At 42.6% G+C, this 20,334-nt stretch overlaps 1 protein-coding gene across 5 annotated transcripts in view; it reads left to right on the top strand.

Moving 5' to 3' along the window:
- Positions 1-961: 961 nt before the first annotated feature.
- kdm4c (lysine (K)-specific demethylase 4C) overlaps positions 962-20,334 on the top strand; it is a 37,930-nt gene continuing 18,557 nt past the window's right edge. For 4 of the 5 annotated variants that reach the window (XM_020645552.3, XM_020645555.3, XM_020645554.3 and 1 more), the window contains exons 1-14: positions 962-1,116; positions 3,128-3,294; positions 4,488-4,663; positions 4,816-4,930; positions 6,313-6,506; positions 10,980-11,029; positions 12,554-12,657; positions 12,876-13,013; positions 13,182-13,375; positions 13,732-13,958; positions 14,132-16,251; positions 16,351-16,462; positions 17,661-17,848; positions 18,495-18,738. In XM_020645552.3, the coding sequence (XP_020501208.2) occupies positions 3,151-3,294; positions 4,488-4,663; positions 4,816-4,930; positions 6,313-6,506; positions 10,980-11,029; positions 12,554-12,657; positions 12,876-13,013; positions 13,182-13,375; positions 13,732-13,958; positions 14,132-16,251; positions 16,351-16,462; positions 17,661-17,848; positions 18,495-18,738 (4,006 nt within the window). In that variant the 5' untranslated portion in view covers positions 962-1,116; positions 3,128-3,150. The remainder of the gene's footprint in view (positions 1,117-3,127; positions 3,295-4,487; positions 4,664-4,815; positions 4,931-6,312; positions 6,507-10,979; positions 11,030-12,553; positions 12,658-12,875; positions 13,014-13,181; positions 13,376-13,731; positions 13,959-14,131; positions 16,252-16,350; positions 16,463-17,660; positions 17,849-18,494; positions 18,739-20,334) is intronic. The other variant, XM_020645553.3, reaches the window with a different exon arrangement.

Genomic DNA, 20,334 nt, shown 5'->3' with positions numbered 1-20,334 from the left:
TTTAATAAAATGTGTCTGACATTAGAGTAAAAATGTTTAATGTTAAAACCTAAAGGAGATCGAGTATTTGTAGCTCGGGCTCCTCGGCTGTGGAACGACCTGCCTGAGGATCTCAGACTGGCTACATCAGTATCTTCTTTAAAATCACTTTTAAAAACACATTTTTATCGTAAGGCCTTCTTCTTATAAATCCTTGTTTCATCCAGGATGTCTTATTTGTTTTACTGTTAACTTTAGCCAATCTCTGTCTCGGTTGTTTCTATTTTCTCTGTTAATTGAATGATTGCTGCACTGTTGTTTTATTTTTCATGCTTTTAATAGGATTTCATTGTTGCGTATTTGTTGGGATTTTTTCTTTTTTCTGCAAAGAACTTTGTGACGTTGGTTTTGATAAGTGCTTTATAAATAAACTTTATGATTATTATTATTATTATTATTATAATCATTATTATCATTATTAGTATTATTATTATTATATCATTATTATTATTATTATTATTATTATATCATTATTATTATTATTATTATATCATTATTATCATTATTATTATTATTATATAATTATTATTATTATTATATCATTATTATCATTATTATTATTATTATATCATTATTATTATTATTATTATTATTATTATTATATCATTATTATCATTATTATTATTATTATTATTATTATTATTATATCATTATTATTATTATATCATTATTATCATTATTATTATTATTATTATTATTATTATTATATAATTATAATTATTATTATTATATCATTATTATTATTATTATTATTATTATTATTATTATTATTATTATTATTATTATTATTATATTATAAAAGGAGCAGGCAGGTGCGCTTTTTCTTCCCCATCATTGGTATCGTCTCAGTGGATCAGTGCATCTGAATCGCAGATCTCACAGCATGTGGATAAATCCAACCACAGCACACAGTCTCCATCTGAACCTCTGAGCACGTTGACAAACAGTTTAGTGTCCCTGAACGCACCATCTCTTCTTCACGGCACGAAGCAGCAGCAGAGCAGCTGTCATGTGAATCAGCTGGACGAACAAGGAAGGGGGATAAACAACAACACCAACCCGCATTTCTCTATCAAGGTAACAAAACAAATACTTTTTTATGAAACATTATGCGTTGTACAAGCGAAATAAGCGCACAGAAGCTCCTGTGGCACCGAGTTTATGAGACAGCAGGAAACATTTCGTGACTCCTGTGCAGAGTTAGCCGAGCTATCAACAGCTAGCAGCTAGCAGCTAGCATCGCCCACTGAATAAGTTGGCACGCGTTTTTCTTCCAATTTGTTTCGCGTCGTGTTGCTTTGCCATTGTCCAGCTGTCTTTTGGTAAGCCTTTGCTTTACAAGTAGGTAACATTCACATGAAACAAATCTCAACACTCGTTTGTTCGCATGCAAAGTCACCCAGCGAGGAAAGCTAGCTAGCTCCGGCCCTGTGTGCAGCCACCTTGCGAGAGGGGCATTTAAACCCCCACTGGAGCTAGGTTAGCTTTACAGTTAGCAGCGAAGTTATCCCCTTAAAGTGCTCATGACTGCAGCCCACAAACGCATGAGAAATGCACATCTAAAGAGCACCTCATTAAGTGTTGATATCTTAATGTAATTACGGTAATCAGAGGAGCGAGCTGGATCTGTTAAGCCATTACTTTGCAGCACAACAACATGATGGCTAGTTAGCTTCACTCTGTAGACAACAAAGATCAACAGAGCAATGCTCATGCAATAATGCAAATTAAACCTTAATTAAGATGAGATTTATTTATCTTATGTAGGTTTTTTTTTTTTTTGTAGAAATAACAGGCCGAATATCCCTCATTTTAGTTATCCACGTTGTGAATAAAAGCTTCAATATCTAAACAAAGAGTCTTAAAACATGGTGAGTAAACACTACAGCTGGTTATTTTGTGTTTGCATAATCTTGCTTAAGCTTGCATATGCATGTTACATCATCAAGTCGGACGCCTTTGTATCTTTGTTTGCAGCAAAGGTGAGTTTTAAAGTTGGGTTAAATCTGAGCCGCTTCACTTCAGTGGGATCTCTTTGTCTGGGGGAGGGGGGGGGGGGGGGGTTCAGGAGAGCCAGAGTTGGGAGTGGGATGGGTGGATGGGACAAAAATCTGACAAGGGTTGTTGGCATCGGTAAGGATCAAAGGATCAAATCGACATTTGTTGAATCTGTGGCTCCATCTTGTGGCGGAGTTGTCACTAACACGCAAATCCTGCTGCTTTGTGCTTTAACACAACAACTCACACCTGCTCAGGTGCATCTAAGAAAGAAAAAAGATTCTAGATTAATTGCACATAAACAGTGAAATATGTATATTTTTTAAAGGTTTATGTTAGGGCTTTTTATGCCTTTTTTATTGAGAGATTGAATTACAAAATATACATATATTTTAATTGGATATGCTTTATACTTCACTTAATCCCTGAGGGAAATTCTGTTTTTTTTTTTCTTTTAAAGATTTATTTTTGGGCTTTTTTATTGGAGAGATAGGACAGTGGATAGGGTCGGAAATCAGGGAGAGAGAGAGCGGGAAAGAAGCCACAGGTGGGAAGCAAACCCGGGCCGCCCGCTTGAGACGACAGCCTCCATACATGGGGCGCGCGCACTAACCACTGCGCCACCAGCGCCTCGGGAAATTCTGGTTCTAACATTGTTATTGAGAGACATGCTTCTCACACACATAGGCCCGAATCACACTCATGCACAACACAGGACCATTAGTGGAGTGATGTCAGAGTGGGGCTGCGACACACTGCTACGCAGGGTGTGCACCACAGCGGGTTGGGGGTCGGTGCCTTGCTCAAGGGCGCCTCGGCAGTGACTTGCATTGGGACTTAAACCGGCGGCCCTCCGGTTCCCGACCCAAGTTGTGCCAGTCAACAGCATCTACAAAATCTTTTCATGTTAAGAAAATATATGATTTTTAGTAGCTTGTCTATTCTTTATTTCTGACATGTTTAAAATGTGAACATTGCATTTTTTTTTGGAACATGTTGTAATTCTTACCTCACTAAATGTTTGTCACCTTCAAGACCCTAAAAGTAAAATTTCTAAGTAAGTTGTATTTTTTTTATTTCTTTTTTATAGGTTTGACCTGGTGAGGTGGCAGGATGGCGGGAGCAGAGGTGTTCACCCCTGCTAACCCCACCTGCAAGATTATGACCTTCAGGCCCACCATGGAAGAGTTCCAAAACTTCAACCAGTACCTGGTGTACATGGAGTCTCAGGGCGCACACCGTGCAGGCCTGGCTAAAGTAAGTAGTCTTAATTATGTCTTTATTGAAGAGACAGGACAGTGGAGAGAGAGAGAGAGAGAGAGAGAGAGAGAGGGGAATGACATGAGGGAAAAGATCCACTGGCTGGATTTGATCCCAGGCCACCCGCTTTCGAGGACTTTAGCCTCAACACATGGGGCATACACACTAACCACTAGGCTACTAGCAACCTGGTAGTCTGCATTTTAAAGATGTTTTTCCCACACCTAATTGTCTGGCTGTGTAACATATGAGTGTGTTAGATTAGTTTTGCTGTTGCCTCTAGCGTTGTCACCCTACCAGGTTTTTAAACTTCAATATGATTCTAGTAAAAATCAACATCCATACCTGTTTCCTGACCATGACAACAAAAACACATATTCAAGTCACCCATCATTTGGTAGTTTGTTGTTTTTATTTGTATTTTTAAATGCAGCCACATTGTCTAAATAGCACAACGATGTTGGCTTCTCTACCCAAACATTGCTTATATAATTTAGCTCTGTTTGTTACAGCTTTGGATTAAAAACAGGACTGAAGAGCTGACGTTCTTTAAAGCTTCAGGACTTTTTGATACAATCGATCATTAAAATAACAGAGATTGGGGGCACCAGTGGCCAAGTGGTAGTTTGCCCTATGTACACAGGCTGCAGTCCTTGAAGCAGGCGGCCCAGGTTTGAATCCGACCTGTGGCTCCTTTCCTGAGTGTCATTTCCCCGCTTCCTGTCTCTCTCCGACCTGTCTCTCCAATAAAGACACAAAAGCCTCCAAAAAAAGAAAACCTTTAAAATAACAGATTATATTGTCGTAAAACGCATAGTATCAAAAAGTATTGGATCATTTTTACAATCAATCAATCTTTATTTGTATAGCGCCAATTCATAACAAGTGTTATCTGGAGACACTTTACAAAAAAAGCAGGTTAAAAACCTTACTCATCATGAGCGCTTTAGCAAAGCAGCAAAAGTTACAGTGGCAAGAAAAAAACTTCCTACAGGCAGAAATCTTCGGCAAATCTCAGGATCATGATGAAAGTCATTGGTCAAAACTGAGCCGGGCTTGAAAATAGGGATAGAGGGGGATGGGATAAGATGCAGGAAGAGCCACTGGGTTGGTAACCGTAATCTAGAGTTCTGCATGTCATTCCTGTTTGATGTCGACCAACAATCCCGCCTCCTCTTTTTCTCCCTCAGGTGATTCCTCCAAAAGGCTGGAAGCCCCGTCGTACCTACGACGACATAGACGATCTGATGATAGACGCTCCCATACAGCAGATGGTGGCTGGCCAATCAGGGCTCTTCACTCAGTACAACATCCAGAAAAAGCCCCTTAGTGTGCAGGAGTTCAGGCGGTTGGCTAACAGTGACATGTGAGTATTGTGCAGCTGTACGTAATATGATATTTGTTTAATGAGTGCACAAAGAAGTTTTAATGAACATGAATTTACACAGCAGTAGTTTGATTCAATCTGGAGTTAAGTGCTTTATAATCTGATAAATATGATGCCTCTCTCCTCTGCAGGTACTGTACACCTCGCTACCTGAACTATGAAGATCTTGAGAGGAAATACTGGAAGAACCTCACCTTCGTCTCGCCAATATACGGCGCTGATGTCAGTGGCAGCCTGTATGATGAGGTAGAAGGTCTTTCTTTGCTTTCTTCTGTTGTGTGTTTCTCTGTATATTAACGTGTATTTCTTCCTCTGGTTATACAGTCCCTACGATCAGTGTAGTAAAGCTTGGGCACATTCTTTACTCCTTTATTGTTAAGGGAAGTCACCTCGTTGTAATCTCGAATATGAATTTGATAAACTGGATGTAAGCGTATTTAATTTAAAGGAGCAATATATAACTGACACCTAGTGTTTAAAATGGGTACTGCAGCCCAAATTCAAAACATTGTAGAGAGCTGTCTCCCCCCGCCCCCTCCTCTCTAGAGTGGATGCTCACTCAGGTCACCATGTGGTGGACTCTGTAGCTTCAGTGTTTATCCAGCTCTGCATCGGTCTGTAAACCTTTCTGTGTTCTAACCTCTCTCCATTTTTCAAAAGCATCTCCAATATTGATCCTAGTTTGAGCACGTTTCTGCTCGTGGAGCTAATTAGAAACATGCAGAGGCTTTTTAGGTCGGGTACAATCACTTCTATCTGAAGTAGTTCTCTTGCCCGCTTCCATCGCTGCAACACCTGTTGACCTGATAACTGCTCTCATATCTGACAAACCGAGGGGGCGTCCAAAACGGCCGTGCGGGGGTGTCTTAAAAGCGCCTACCTTCTCTGATCCAAACAAATCCAGAGCATTCAGGAGCAGAATCTAAAGTTAGAAGGAGGACATACTGGCTGCTGCATTGTTGAATATTGCTCCTTTAAGTCATGTAATGAGGTTTAGGTTGTTTTTTGCAATTAAAAACAGAAAATCATACAATGGAACCCAGATTTTCGCATTTTGCACCCAACCCAAAGAAGTTTTATTTTGAGTTAATTTCAAAAAGTAGACCTGCATTCAAGTCAGTAAAGCAATTTGTTTATTTCAATGATGCGCAGTATGTTGTATAGTCGCTGTAAAAAAAAAAAAAAAGATGCGTGTTGGTACAAAATTTGTTGCAGGAGGCAACAAAGTCTTTACCCTGAGCTTTAAGAGATTTGACGTCTGAAGCACACACTTCTTAACAGATGCACTTTAAAGGCAAGAACATTACATTTGTCTTTTTAATAGAATAAATGTTACTATCTCTTCCCCAGACAGCTGCACTGCTTGGATAGCATACAGTTTGTCACTGTCACAGGGTGGATGTTAAAAAAATGAAACTACAGATTTATATCTGCTTCATGAAATGTTCAGAGGCGGTGCTCTGTTTAAACGTGTGTCAATGTCAGAAGAAGAAAACGGACTCGGTGTGCAAATGTCTGTAGAGTTACAATGTGCTTTATATTGTTTATATGAATTGGATTATAAATGTGATACCAAACTGCAGGATCGATCCCTAAAGCGTCCCTCACTAATGCTTCTAATCTCCTAGGATGTGGAGGAGTGGAACATCGGCCACCTGAACTCCATTTTGGACGTGATCGAGGAGGACTGCGGCGTTTCGATCCAGGGGGTGAACACGCCGTATCTTTACTTCGGCATGTGGAAAACCACTTTCTCCTGGCACACTGAAGATATGGACCTGTACAGCATCAACTACCTGCACTTTGGAGAGCCCAAGTCTTGGTGAGTGAAGGGAGGGGACTTAAAGAGGGAGGGAGGGTGGGAGGGGGGGGGGAAATAATAACCCAGTATAAAATTGAAACAAAACTAAACATAACACCTCTATGTTCAGGAGTAAAAAGCCTTTATCTGTGCCCTACTTTTTTGCTGATGCTGCTTGTTTCTATGGATACCATTAATTGCGATAGACACAGCAACTAATGCAAGCTGACTACAAGCCTTCCCATCACTACTCTTCTTTGGACTACGACTTATTCCTGATCCAGCCAGTAGCTGAAATATAGAATAAATATCAGGAAGACTTAACAGTATATGAAATGTCCTTTTACAATCTGTATCCATATTTACTTTTAAGGCTGCAAATTCCATCTTCAGCACTCTAAAGGCTTTTCATGATAGATTTTCATGAAGTGTGTTTAAATGGTGAATTAGAGACAATTTCATAGCTTTCATTTGATTGACTCAGCGGTTTCGGTTGCATACGGCCCCAGGGTTTTGTTCCCTCGGTGCTTGTTATGCACACTGAGGAGGTGGTCACCTGCAATAAGTGACTGTCCTCTGGAGAATCCAAATAGTGGTGAGAAAAGAAAAGCTGCACCGATATGAAGCTGTGGGGATTTGATTAAAGACAGAGAGGAGGGCGTATGAAGTCTGCTGGTTCTCTAAGGGCTCAAGCAGATGGTTTGATTACTTGGAAGCCGTCATTCTTATCATTTTGCATATCTGCATTGATGCTTTTCAATGCCACGTGCTTTTTAACGATAAGCTTGTCATTTTTAAGTTCCATTGTAATGAAATGCACCGACACCTGATGTGAGCGAGGGAGAGAGCAGCAGTGGTCAATAGATGTACAGATAAAGTAGAGAGAGAGAGAGAGAGCGTTGCTTATAGCAGTGATAAGGATAAATAAGATTCTATTTTCTGATTATTTCACAGTTGAATTCTTAAAAAAAAAAGTCTTGTCAACACATCCTCAGCACAAACATCCAGGAGGGTGCCAGATTTTGTTTGTTTGCTTCTAAAGACGCGCTCTTCCCTGCTCGCTGCGCCACCCTCCGTCACAGCAACTACACAGATAACTGTTCTCATTCACAGGTCGGCAAATACTGAGCTTTTAAGTCCTTTAAGCTTCTCATAAAGATGCAGAGGAGAGACACAGCGACGTCACCTGGTCCCTGTATGGTTTCTCTTTTAGTCCCAACCTGTGGACTGTAGACCGGGAGCTTCACACCACAACACAAACGTGACGCCCATCAAATATCTTAAATAAGAACATTTAAAAAAACACCTAACAGCAGAATCACTATAAATAGACAAACCACCACATACTTAATCTGGATTATTAATAATTGTATTAATTAGCTTTTCATTACTATTAACAGTATGTCAAATGTTGGTATGTGTTCAGTGACTCTTTCTGTACCCACGCATCATGCAGGTTGAAAAAAAACAACAACTAAATTGCGCAATTTTTGGTGCCCAGGATTTCTTATACATATATACAAATAGGTATCAATGTTGTTTGATTTTGCAAGTATTGTATCAAAGTTAAAATTTCTGTTAATGTGACAACTCTACTGTCTGCTGATCTGACACGACCTCTCGAGCTTTTCCTAGTTTTCTGATTGCTCAAAAAGCTTTCTACACTTCATGTCACACTCACTGATGACAGAAGCCGCCCGTTCGTACACATTCACACGCCGCTGACGCTGAAGCAATTTGGGATATCAGTGTGAGCGTCGTCTCCCATCCTGAGCCGCAGCCGCCCCGTTTCAGCGTCGTAATAATTATAGCTTTTCTCCTACTAGGCAAGGCAAGTTTATTTATGTCGCACATTTCAACAACAAAACAATTCAAAGTGCTTCACACAAGACATCAAAAGCATCACGACAGAGGAAAAAAAAAAAACATTCAAATAGAAAATTAAAAAAAATCAGAGATTATTAAATCTAAAGATATGTTTGAATGAAATTAATTGAAATAATTAAAGTAGAAATATAATTATACTACTTCCAATGTAAAGTTTTAAAGTCTCCACGTCTTTCTAGTTTGCAACTCGATTAAGTGTTCACTGATGAATACTGCTTTATTTTTTGAATGACTGCGTGTGGAGAGATTTGATTGGGTGTGAGGAGGTGTGGTCAGGGTGTTGAATATGATCCTGCCTGTTAGATGAAGAACAATCAGCTGTTTACGCTGTAGACTTGAACTAGCATCAGTTGAGAAACAGTGACTGTAGACATAAGCACCTGACAAGTCCAAGTGGATTCATTGTGAGCTTATCCTCCTCTGGTTGAAGTTAACCACCCTGAAGGCAGATTTCCAGGACTAGATCCTACAATGACATATTTTTAAAGTTGTTTCACACATTGTCACGTTTACATTATCGAGACGGTGGGCATAGCTTGAATCATAAATCAGTGCACAGGTGTGAAAGCTTTCACATTCTTTTCGAGAAGAGGAGCTGTGTTTTAAGGAGATTCAGGGTTAACATGTTGAAGTGGCAGCTGAGCTGAAGAATGCAGGTAGATCAAAATAGAGTTTGCTTTTTATTTCTTTGTCAGCTCGGCTTGCTCCATTTCTCGCTGCCTCTTGCCCTGGAGGGAGTTCTGCTCATTAGAGCAGTGAGCCCTGCAACCCCACAGGGATCAGTGTCACAGCCAGACAGTCGCACACACACATACACTGAATTTCCCACACCTATGCATACCCTTATCATCAAGCGCACACACACACTCACACTGATATACACCCTTTCATCTTGCTACTTTTTTTTTTTGACATCCCGTCCCTGGAGGGGAGCAGCTTAAAGATGCACCTCTTCTCAACCCCCCTCCAACTCCCCATGTCACCTCTACCTGAGTTTTTTTTCCCTCTCACCCTGTCTCTCACCGTCTCTGTTAAGCTGACAGGTGATATGATGATAGAAACGCCACAAACCTGAGGGCGGATGGCGCTAGTCAGATGGAAGGCCTAGGCGAAAACCTTGAGGGAATCCTGTCACACTGCCTGGGTTTTCTCGCCGGGCACTTTTGGAAAATAGTTTCCAATTCAGATTAAATCAGCAATGAGACACAGGAAGTAAACAGCTCCATGTCCAAATTTAATTTGAGAAACTCTTCAACTGAACAGAAATCAGAAGTAGTCATTATGTAGACAGAAAATAGCGTACTCCATATGGCCTATGATACATATCCAAACGTATTATAAGGCGATATCTCACTCTTTAGAAATCTCCTCTTAAGCATCTCATAAATGCTTGGTGGAGGTGCTGGATGGCCTAGCGGTTATGCTGCCTGCGGTTATGTGCGCAGGCTGTTGTCCTTGTCGCAGCTGCCTTAGGTTTGAATGCGACCTGACCCTTTGCTGCATGTCATGCTCTACGCTCTCCTCCAGACGTTTCATGTCCAATAAAGACAATTGCCCCCAAAAAAAACCTTTGGTGGAAACCAGAAGGTTGATTGTAGAAGACTTTACAAATATTTCGGCAAAAATGAGGGTTTGTCGGGCGCCGAGACTAGTGGTTAGTGCGCGCGCTAATCTGACCTGTGGCAGAGAGAACTCCCATGATTCCCCGCTAGCCTCGATGTCATCTTTTGTTATTGTTTCGATTGAAAGCCCCCCCCGGCGCTGGATTTTACATACTGAGCTTTTAAAAGCCAGACAACAGAAGACATGCGTTAAAACAGGACAGACAGAACACAAGGTACCTGAAAGCAGGACAACAAAACACAAGACAAAGGGGAAGACAGCATATCAGTATAGACCAATGACATCTAACAACACTGTGATGACCTTTTACCTGTTGAAGCTCTTCTGAATAAATGAAAGGATGCTTTGGTGCCTTTTTATCTCTCCGAGTCAGTGTGAGCTAGCTTTAGACAAAAGAGAAAAAGAGTGTGCAGGTTAGTATTCTTCTCCACACAGGCTCAAGGTTACCACAAGTTTTTAAGAGTGGAAAGTTTTCTTTCATGTAAACTCGATCCTCGTGTCGACGCTGTGAGCCAATCGGCACATCTCTAATGTCAGTACGACGACTTCTGACTGTTTTCATTGGCCCCTCTTTCAGGACAGATTATCATCATGTGTTGAATTGATCTTTAAACCACTTCAAAATGTTTCTGAATTTAAATTAGCATAACTCAGACAAAAAGGGTGGCTGAGTGTCACTCGGCAGGACTTGGCAGGACTACACTTGTTGTCCTCTGCATGCACAGTACATTTGCATGCTCTAACATTAGGAATGACAATATTTCCCTCATTTGCATCATTGTGCAATACTGGAAACAATTCAGTGGCATTGTTGCCTTCATTCTTCAATCCACCACTTGATGGCAGTCTTGTAATTGCAGAGACTGCCTGAGAAAAGTTGTCAGTGTTTGCTACAGTGCATAATGAACAATACATGTTGAGAATTTCAGCTCCACTGTCAAAAATAATTCAGTCTGCTCTATATCTATCTGTTCTCTCTCACAGGTACGCCATCCCCCCTGAGCACGGGAAGAGACTGGAGCGTCTGGCTACAGGTAAAGGAATAATTACTCTTCTTTGTATTCTCAATATAAAAGGAGGAGGCGGCGGAGGTAATTGTATAATTATTGAATTATGATAGCAGCATACAGAAGCAGGTTTTGCATTAAACAACAAAGCACAGAACGTATTAAATAATAAACGCAGCAATGAGAGGGGCACAACAGGTAACGGTGCAGCCAGAGATGCAGAATGCCAATGAGCTCTGACTGCCGCCATGAGCTGATGGAAAACTGGAAAAGTGTTCATGTGTTTGCAAACCACTTTACACACCACGCTGTTCAGCATGAGAAGACTCAGTTCACTGTAACACATGTGACAGCAGCTAACGCATGACGCTCGGTCCGCTAGAAATATATATCACAGTTTTATCAGGATTTTTTACAATTACTTGAGTTAAAAAAAAAAAAAAAGAAAAGTAAAACGAGGAACACATTCTGATACCGCAGTACCTGCATCGCCCAGTGGTCGATTCTGGAGTCTTTTGGGGCTCTGGGTAACAATTCACTGTAGCAGGGTTCTCCCCCCAAATATCTTGTAAGTAATCTGACACCAAAGTATTATTTTCAAAAACATCTTGTAATTTCAAAATACAAATATGAAGAATTGTCAAAATGTCAAAGAACATGAACTTCATAAAATAATGCGTGCAGAAGTTCTGTAACTCAAGTGTCTCTCCCCATTTTTAAGAGCTAGACGAACAACATTCAGTCGCTTACTTTTCTATAAGTGACTGCTATCAGATGGGGGGGGGGGGGGGGTCCCTGGAGGAGGTTTACAACTGTCATTGCAAACTTTGCACATTTTGAGCCACTGCTGTGGTTTAAAGTTTTTGTCAGCCCTCAGGAGCCCCCCTTATTGGCCTGGGGGGCCCCCAAGCAGTTGCCTGCCTTGACTATTGACAAGAAGCATCTCTGACAACAACAAGGCATTATATCCTCTTCTAAATGTCTTCATACATTTAAGTTATTCATTTCTAAATTGGGATTGTATAGTTACTAAAACATTCATCTTGGATCAAGTTTTTCTCCACTGTTTGTTTTCATGCACTATTAAAGAAAATATTTGTGTCTTGTGTGAGAGACATTTCAATAGTATGGGAATTGCTAGTTTCTCTAAAGAAAAACGAACACGGTGTGATATGACTCAGGAAAGCTTTTAGACGTGCAGCACGGAGAGAAGACATCACAGTTGTTATCTGAAGGTAGTCAGGCTCATGTGGCCTCTTAAACCCCGCAGTATCAACACATCGATGAACAGTCCTAAAACAATACACCAAGAGCAATGCACATTTCTAAGGGCAATCGCACCACCTTAGGAAACCCACCAGGTTGAAGGTCATCAAAAAGACATTTAGGGAATCATTGAGTGAAAAAAAAAAAAAAAAAGAGAATGTTTCACCCCTCGGCTCTTAGCTAATCATTTTGTGCTTTGGTGAATTATGATGATGGCTTTTTAATGTTTTTTTTCTTGTCTGGCTAAAACTCTGTGTAAAGTTTTTCTGTGTATGTTTTTGTCAGGTTTCTTTCCCAACAGCTTCAAGAGCTGTGAAGCTTTTCTTCGTCACAAGATGACTCTAATCTCCCCGTCCATACTGAAGAAGTACGGCATTCCCTTCGATAAGGTAGGCAACTCGGACGCTTGAAAAATGTACTCTCAGTCCTCGTCCTCATGCCATCCTTACTCCTGTTATTTACCAACTTTATGACAACAGCTTTTCTTGCCATATTAATTAGCAAAGCTTGAAATCTCCAGCGGCTGATTTCAGTTTTCTTTTATTTTCCTTTACATGCTATCTTAAGCCCTCATCTCTCTCGCCTTTTCACTTTTCTAAATCTTCAGATAACTCAGGAAGCTGGAGAGTTTATGGTCACCTTCCCTTATGGCTACCATGCTGGGTTCAATCATGGCTTCAACTGTGCCGAGTCCACCAACTTTGCCACTGTGCGCTGGATAGACTATGGCAAAGTGGCCACGCAGGTACAAGTCCTTTTTATCACTTTATTTATTTCTCAAATGAGTGATTTGAGATTTTAATAAAGCTCGTTTGAGGTAAAAACAAAGTGTAGAATAAACGGTAATTCAGGCTGAAAAGTAGACACTGCAAGGAAAGCAAAAACTCATCCTCCTCCTCTTTCTCTCATCTAGTGCACATGTAGCAGAGACATGGTTAAGATATCCATGGAACCCTTTGTGAAGCGTTTTCAACCTGACCGCTACCCTAACTGGATGCTGGGCAAAGATTCGACCCCTATCGACCACACACATCCCACTCCCGGCTCCACGCCCGAGCTGCAGAGCTGGCTGCAGAGTAGGCGCAAGACCAAGCCCGCTAATAAAGGGTACAGTATTCAAAATTCAGGCAGTGGTTTTTTTTTTGTGTTTTTTAGGCCAAACTGTAACAGAGACGAGTCTACTGCAGCTAACAGTAACAGTGTAGTCGTTGCATCTCGTAATCTGATTGTGATGATGAATTTAAGACTATGTGTGCCCAGTGGTGGCGGCTTTGGTGCATTTGCTAAAGACTGAATGTCTCAGGCCAGAAATTTTTCTCAAGCTGTAAAAGCCAATCGCCCTCGTCTTCTTTGTCACAGAGTTGTGCTCTTGGTTTCATTGCTTTAAGGTTGTAATCTGGGTGATTACACTGCAGTCGTCTTTGATCTCTCTCTCTCTCTCTCTCTCGCTCTTCTTCCAGCAGCAGCCACTCTCGTATGCGCTCCAAGCGCCTCAGAACCACAGAGGAGCCCGTTGGCCTGGATGGCAGCTCAGCATTGAACAGCACTAAGAGGAAAGGTCTGGGTGGTCCGCTCGGGCCCAAGGTTCGAAGGTCGGCGTCAGGGGCAACCTGCAGAGAAGAGGAGAAGGAGAAGAAAAAGGAAGCTGAGTCGAAGCACAACCAGAATCACAACTACTTTCAGCTACCCGGTAAGAAACTCACCTTGGTATGTGAGCTTATTTTCTGTTTTGGAAAATGTTATCTCAAGACACTTCACAAAAAGAGCAGGTCTAGACTTTAGTCTTTTTTCTTTATATCATGATATTATCTTTTTCTACTTGATGGTAGATTTCACCGTTATCCATCCTTCTTTTCGCTACAGGTCCTTGCAGACAGATGTGTGTGGTCAAGGTGAATCGTGTAGAGAGTAATGGTTTGGGATTTTCCACCAAGGGGCCTTCCGATAACTCTCCCTGCAGCACCTTTACCTCCGCCGCGTCAACCGTCAAGAATGACCCAAATGCAAAAACAGACACTCACATTGACCCTCCACACCTCTCAGGGTCAGGGGTCCCGAGCAGGACTCCTGAAGGACTCAGACCATGGCCGGAGGCTGCACAGATACATCCTGGAAATAACGAGCCAAGGTGCTGCTCTCCTGAACCACAAGACCTCTCGACTCTTCAGGGCTGCTCTATCAGGGTGCCTCCCCGAGAGGCAAACAGACTCAGCTCACCTTCCCACACAACGAGCTCTTCAGCTGAGCCTGAGATGAGCTTGTGTCCTCCCGACTGTGAAGCTCAGGCGCCTAGTTCCTCATGTAGAGAAGACACTTTAAGCCTAATGCCAAACACTGACAGCTACATGGCCACGGGTTCTGAGAAAAACACTAACAATGCTGCTAATGCAGAGAAAATGGACACGGTAGCTGAGCCAAAATGTATCAAACCACACTCTAATGCAGAAGCACTTTACAATGTCAAAACTGAGCCGGTAGAGGGGAAAGGTCACACGTCATGTGGCCCCTTCATGGACTTAGAAAAAAGCAACACTGAGGAAAATCTTTTCCCTCCTCTGCTACAGAGGAATGCTGTGGATATGCCACAGCTCACTCCAGAGCCTGCAGATAAGCTTGGAATCTGCCCTTTGCCGCCGCCTGTATTGACCCAAGAGATGCCCTCGCTCACTCCTGCTAACGACGGGCTGAGGGATGTCCCAAAGTCCAGACGGTGCAGGGACCACGTTGCACCTGTGCTTCAACGTGAGACGCCAACTGGCTCTCCTTCCTCACATGGAGAGAGAGAAACGGACCCAATGACGGCAAAAAAAGAACCTCTTGCTGTAAAACTAGCCAACAACTGGCATTCAGATTCTCCGTATAATTGCACAGGGGCAGCAGTATCTGTTTCAGAGGGCAACATGGCTCATTTAACCACCAATGCTACGCACAGAATAACATCTGGTGGTGTCCATGAAATGCTAATAACAGCAGGAATTGCCGCAGAAAGGGCTCATACCGAGCTGGAAAATGTAACTGCTGGACAGACCGAGGCTTCCCCTCGCCAGCTAGTTCAAAGCGCCTCATCTCAAACAGAGCAGCAATACAGCTTAGCAGAGTTAGCAAATAAAGACAACTCAAAGGACCCAGTACAAAGAGGCGGTGCGTCGAGTCTGAGCAGGGCTGGTTCTCTTTTAAGTGGCTCCTCAAACAATAATCCCCCGGCCCCTTCCCCTGCAGTATGCACTCAGAGTGACAGTCACTCAGCATCTCAGCTCCACCACAACACTACATACCCCCCCTCGCTTTGTGCTACGCAGAACTCATACTTAGAGCCCAAACCTTTCTCCAGCAGCATCTGGAAAAACTTCAATTCCCAGAGTCCCGCTGTGCTCATCCAGAGTTTGAACCCCGATCTGCCCTCCGACTTCACCCACGACACTCTACCTTACACCATGTGGACCGAACCGCAGTGCAAAGAGGTCACCGACCTGGATGACGCGCATCAAGGCCTGCGGGAGTCGGAGAGCCTGGAAGAGGAGGCGGGGCCTCTCACCTGGGCCCAGCTGGAGCCCACCTCGCTGGTTTCTGTCGGCGCTCTTGAACCCATGGGGATTTGTGGAGATTATGAACTCCACAGAGGGGAGGCCGAAGGGTCTGAAGCGCTGTCCTTGTGCAGGGAGCTGGAGAGACAAAGAGACGCAGAGGAGAGTTTACACTCAGACACTTCTGTTTCACCTCTCGGGGTGGCTGGAGGAGAGCAGGATGGGGTGTCTGATATGGAAGAAGGGGGATCCGATGGCGATGAGATGGAGCAGCAAAGTATTGCCAAGGGAGAAAGTAGTAGTGACTCATCGGATGAAGAAGAGGAAGAGGAAGAGGAGGAGGAGGAAGAAGAAGAAGAAGAGGAGGAGGAGGAGGAGGAGGAAGAAGAAGAAGAAGAAGATAATACGCCTAACTTCAAGTGTGATGAATTAGGCCTGGAACCTGGAGAGGTTTGTGCTGTGAGTGCTCATCCACTCAGTTGTACAGTTTCAGTCTTTTGCTCGAGTTTGATCTAAATAGAAATAATGTAACGCTTTTCATTGATGCCTGCTCACTAGTACCCGGCGCTGTCGGTGAAGAGGACGTCTAAGAGCTGGCGTCACCCACTCAGGAAACCTACTGCACGGGCTGTACCCACTGCTGTCAAACAACAAGTCGCCAGTGATGATGGTGGGCACACACACACACACACTGACACACACAGACACTCACACTGTTCACAAAGATCATTGAAAGGTACAGCTAAGTGTTAGCCTTATAAAGACATTCATAGAGCTCACATGCACAAGCTGTAAACCAAGAGCCGTGCTCATTTTAATAAAAACCCAGGGACGTTTCCTGTTGTGGTCGGCGCCGTATTGAAAGTGGCATCCGGCCAGAAACCATGATTCTTTGACTTCTGCTCGTTGCATTTCAGTGAACCAGAATGCAGATGCCATAACTTTTTTTTTTTCCCCCCTGAGTTTGAGGAACTATAACCCCAATTTAAAGCATCTTTAAAAAAAAAACATGAGTGTCTCTTTGTTGAAAGGTCATGTGGAAGTAGAATTGAAGTTTATAACTTAATAGAGTTTACACCAAACTCGTTAGCTTTTAAGTGATGTCCGGTAATGTTTGTGTTCCCCCTGCTGCGTAGCTTTCTAACCATTGAACCATTCAACTCTGCGGTTCCCCACTTCCTCTCCTAATTTTTCACATTTTATGTCCCCCACCAAATGATTCTTCTGACGTCAACGCACCCATAAAGCAAACAGATTTAACTCCCGGGCCTACCGCAGTAAAATGAGTGTGTGATAGATACTCTATTTGTTGTCATGGTTTGAACAGAGTGGGTGGGGAGGGGCTCTCAATTAACACCTACAAATGCACACACACAGTCACATTCATTATCTCAATAGCTGTATTAAAAAAGCAAAAAGATGAATAATTCAGCAGCCATTTTGGTTATTTGTCCCTGAATGAGAAATGACCATGAGGTGTCCATGGCTGCCAGACGCCTATTTTATGATGATGACAGCTCTTTATCATTTTGGTTAATTTTATAATCAGACAGGGTCCTATTTATCCCAAATGTTTTTCAAGGCACTGCAGGAAATAGTCAGCTCTGTGCATGAAAAGATCTGAGTTAACAACATAACCATTAATACTGCAGATGTTAAAGAAGGATGCATGCTACGCTTTATTCATATTCAAGCAACATAATTACTTTACATTCAGAAAAAAAAAGGGCTCAATTTACAAATCTCGAAAAAAAGATGTGCACGCTGCATGGCATGAATCATCATCATCTGAGCTCCAGTGAAAGAGGCGCCAGTTGAATAGATAAGTGATTGCAAGGTTGTAAGGCTTTTGTCCTGTCTGCACTCAGAGCCCACTGAAGCAACCTTGGCTGAGGAGGAGGAGGAGGAGCAGGAAATAGAAGCGTGGGCGAAGCCCCTCATCTACCTGTGGCAGAACAGGAAGAGCTGCTTCACAGCGGAGAGGGAGTACAATGCTCATTCAGCCACAATGGAGCCATTCTGCGCTGTATGCACACTCTTCATGCCCTATTATCAGGTAAAGTGGAGTTCAACAGAAATCACATCCAGTGCCATTTGGTGAATGTTTGTATTCTAAATGGATTACAGTTTTATTAAAGACTATGTTTACAGCAGACTTAAGCATAAACACACTTTAAAGGTCACTTATTATGCAAAATATACTTTCCATGTTTCCAACATTAATGAGTTGCTAGTCTGTCAACAAACCCCTCATTATGAGAAAAATCCATCCTCTCCATCTTTTGCCTGCTCCACTTTTCAAAAAATGTGTGCTCAAACAGGCCGTTTGAACATTTTCCCTTCATGACATCACAAAGGGCTGTAACCCCTCCCCCAGGTGGGTGACACTCCCACAGCTAGGTGTTTGTTCTGCCCTCTGAGTCTGCCTTCTCACCGTAAACAATCAGGCAAGGTGCAAGAAAGCCCGAGCCGCATCCCCTTCCAGGAAGGAGGCGTGGCCAGACACTGCTCATTTACATATTTAAAGGTACAGACACAGAAACAGCCTGTTCTGGGCAGGGCTGAAGGGGGGTGAAAAGTTTTGAATATTTCATGAATCAGACATAGGTTCTTCTTCTGTCTTGAGAACAAATTTGAGAAAATTGCTCAGTAGATATTTGGGTATGAAGCTCCAGGAAAGTCAAGCATGTTCTCTTTTTAAGGTCGAAGACAAAGCTGAGGACAATTCGTCTATCGCTGCTGAGGATTGCGCCACACCTTCATCTCCAGTGGAGGGCCCCACACGTCCCTGTAGGAGTCTGCGGAGGACTAAACCTCTGGTCCCAGAGATCTGCTTTTCTTTCCGGGAGCAGAACTGCCCCCCGACTCCCACTAACCCTCTGCTGCAGGAAGATGGCACCTCCCCTCTCCTCTACTGCCAGGGCTGCTGCCTGCAAGTACATGCAAGTACGTACAGAAAGGGGGGGGGGAGTGTGAATTTAGGATGTGAGGTCTTGACTGCCTGGTGTGTCCTGAGGTGAATGGTGGTGTTGTGAGTAAAGTTTATAGTTCCTAAACTTTCACCACCTACCTCAACGACCACGTTGTTTGTTTCTACATGTTTTGCTTGTCTCTCTGATGTCACTGTAAGAGGTTCAGTGGGTTTATGTCCTGACTCACTCCATCTAAATGTTCCAGCCCCCCCTCCCTCCTGTTTCCCTTACCCCCCTCTCTCTCCGTGGTTGGGAGTATTTTATTTCCCTCGTCAGCCCAATGAGGGTGAATCCTCTGCCTTCACCACATGTACTTCCTGTCCAAAAGCCCCAAACCCGTGTATCGAGCCCTCACACACACTCGTAAAAAAAAAAAGAAGAAAACCCTGGAGCCTCTTTGTTCCACAGGACACACAGACACGATATACTGTGGGCTCTTTCTCAATCCCTCATTCACACGCTTTAACAACCCCCAGATCTCTTTCCCAATCCATACACATTTTGCCAGTATCTCAAGCTTTCAGCCGGCCGTCCACAGAAGCAGACTCGCACACAGTGTTTTTAGAGACTCACACACACCGTCCCGAATCCACAGCTTAAAAGCAAAAGTTTCCATCCCTAAACTTTCTGGCCACTGGTGTTGATCCCACCGTGTTTTAAACTCTCCACTGGAGTGTCATCGTCAAGGTTACAACTCAATATACGACCGAACATAACACCACTGGGTTCATGAAAAACTCAACTTTCAATTTGATCGTCCTTGAGGGGGAATTTGGTTTGCAGCCAGGTGAAAACAATATAAAAACATAAAAACACAGGCGCATAGACTCAGACAATTGAAACACCATGAACAACATTAAATACATAAAGAGTTCATCAGGTAACAACAGGAAACTGAGAGTGAATATAAAAAAGTCCATAAAACCAGAATGAAAACCCATCATCAGTTTCATCCTTAGAGTTCAGAAGCTTGACAGCCTGAGTTATAAAATCATTTTTCAACCTGTTGGACTTTGTAATCTGTATCTGATGCCTGAGGGCAGAAGCTCGTCGCCCTAGTTTTTGCGGTGAGTCCGGCTCCTTCGCTACCCGTCGGCCCCCGTATGCCTTTTTTTTTTTGGCCGATTCGACATGTTGAGTCAGCGTCGGCGCTCTGTGAGAGGAATCTCTCCGATTGGCTGTTCGGAGATTTCATTTATCTCCAGCTCTCGACACAGGTTCAGGAAGCGTGATCTTACTGGCAACTTTAATAACAAGATTCTTATTTTACAATTGTCTAACATAAAAAAGAGAGATTGAAGTCGCTTTATGAACAATACGTTTATTTTATATCAATTCACTGACAATGAAAACAAAAATTATCCTTTTGCTTCTTTTTCTTGTGAAATAGGAGTCATAACTTTACATTTTAGAGTTAACAATAAAACCATTTTATTGGTATATATAAAGTTGTTTCTCACAAAAAGACCTGTCTGAATATTTAATGTAGAAGAAACAAAGGATTTTAAAGAAATTCCAAATCAAATAAATGCATTCATAAGACAAATAAAGAAAATCTCTTTAAATGAAC

Source organism: Labrus bergylta, chromosome 1 (genome assembly GCF_963930695.1).
Source record: "Labrus bergylta chromosome 1, fLabBer1.1, whole genome shotgun sequence".
In the NCBI taxonomy this organism is placed as follows: Eukaryota; Metazoa; Chordata; class Actinopteri; order Labriformes; family Labridae; genus Labrus; species Labrus bergylta.
This window is presented reverse-complemented; position numbering and strand designations above follow the sequence as displayed.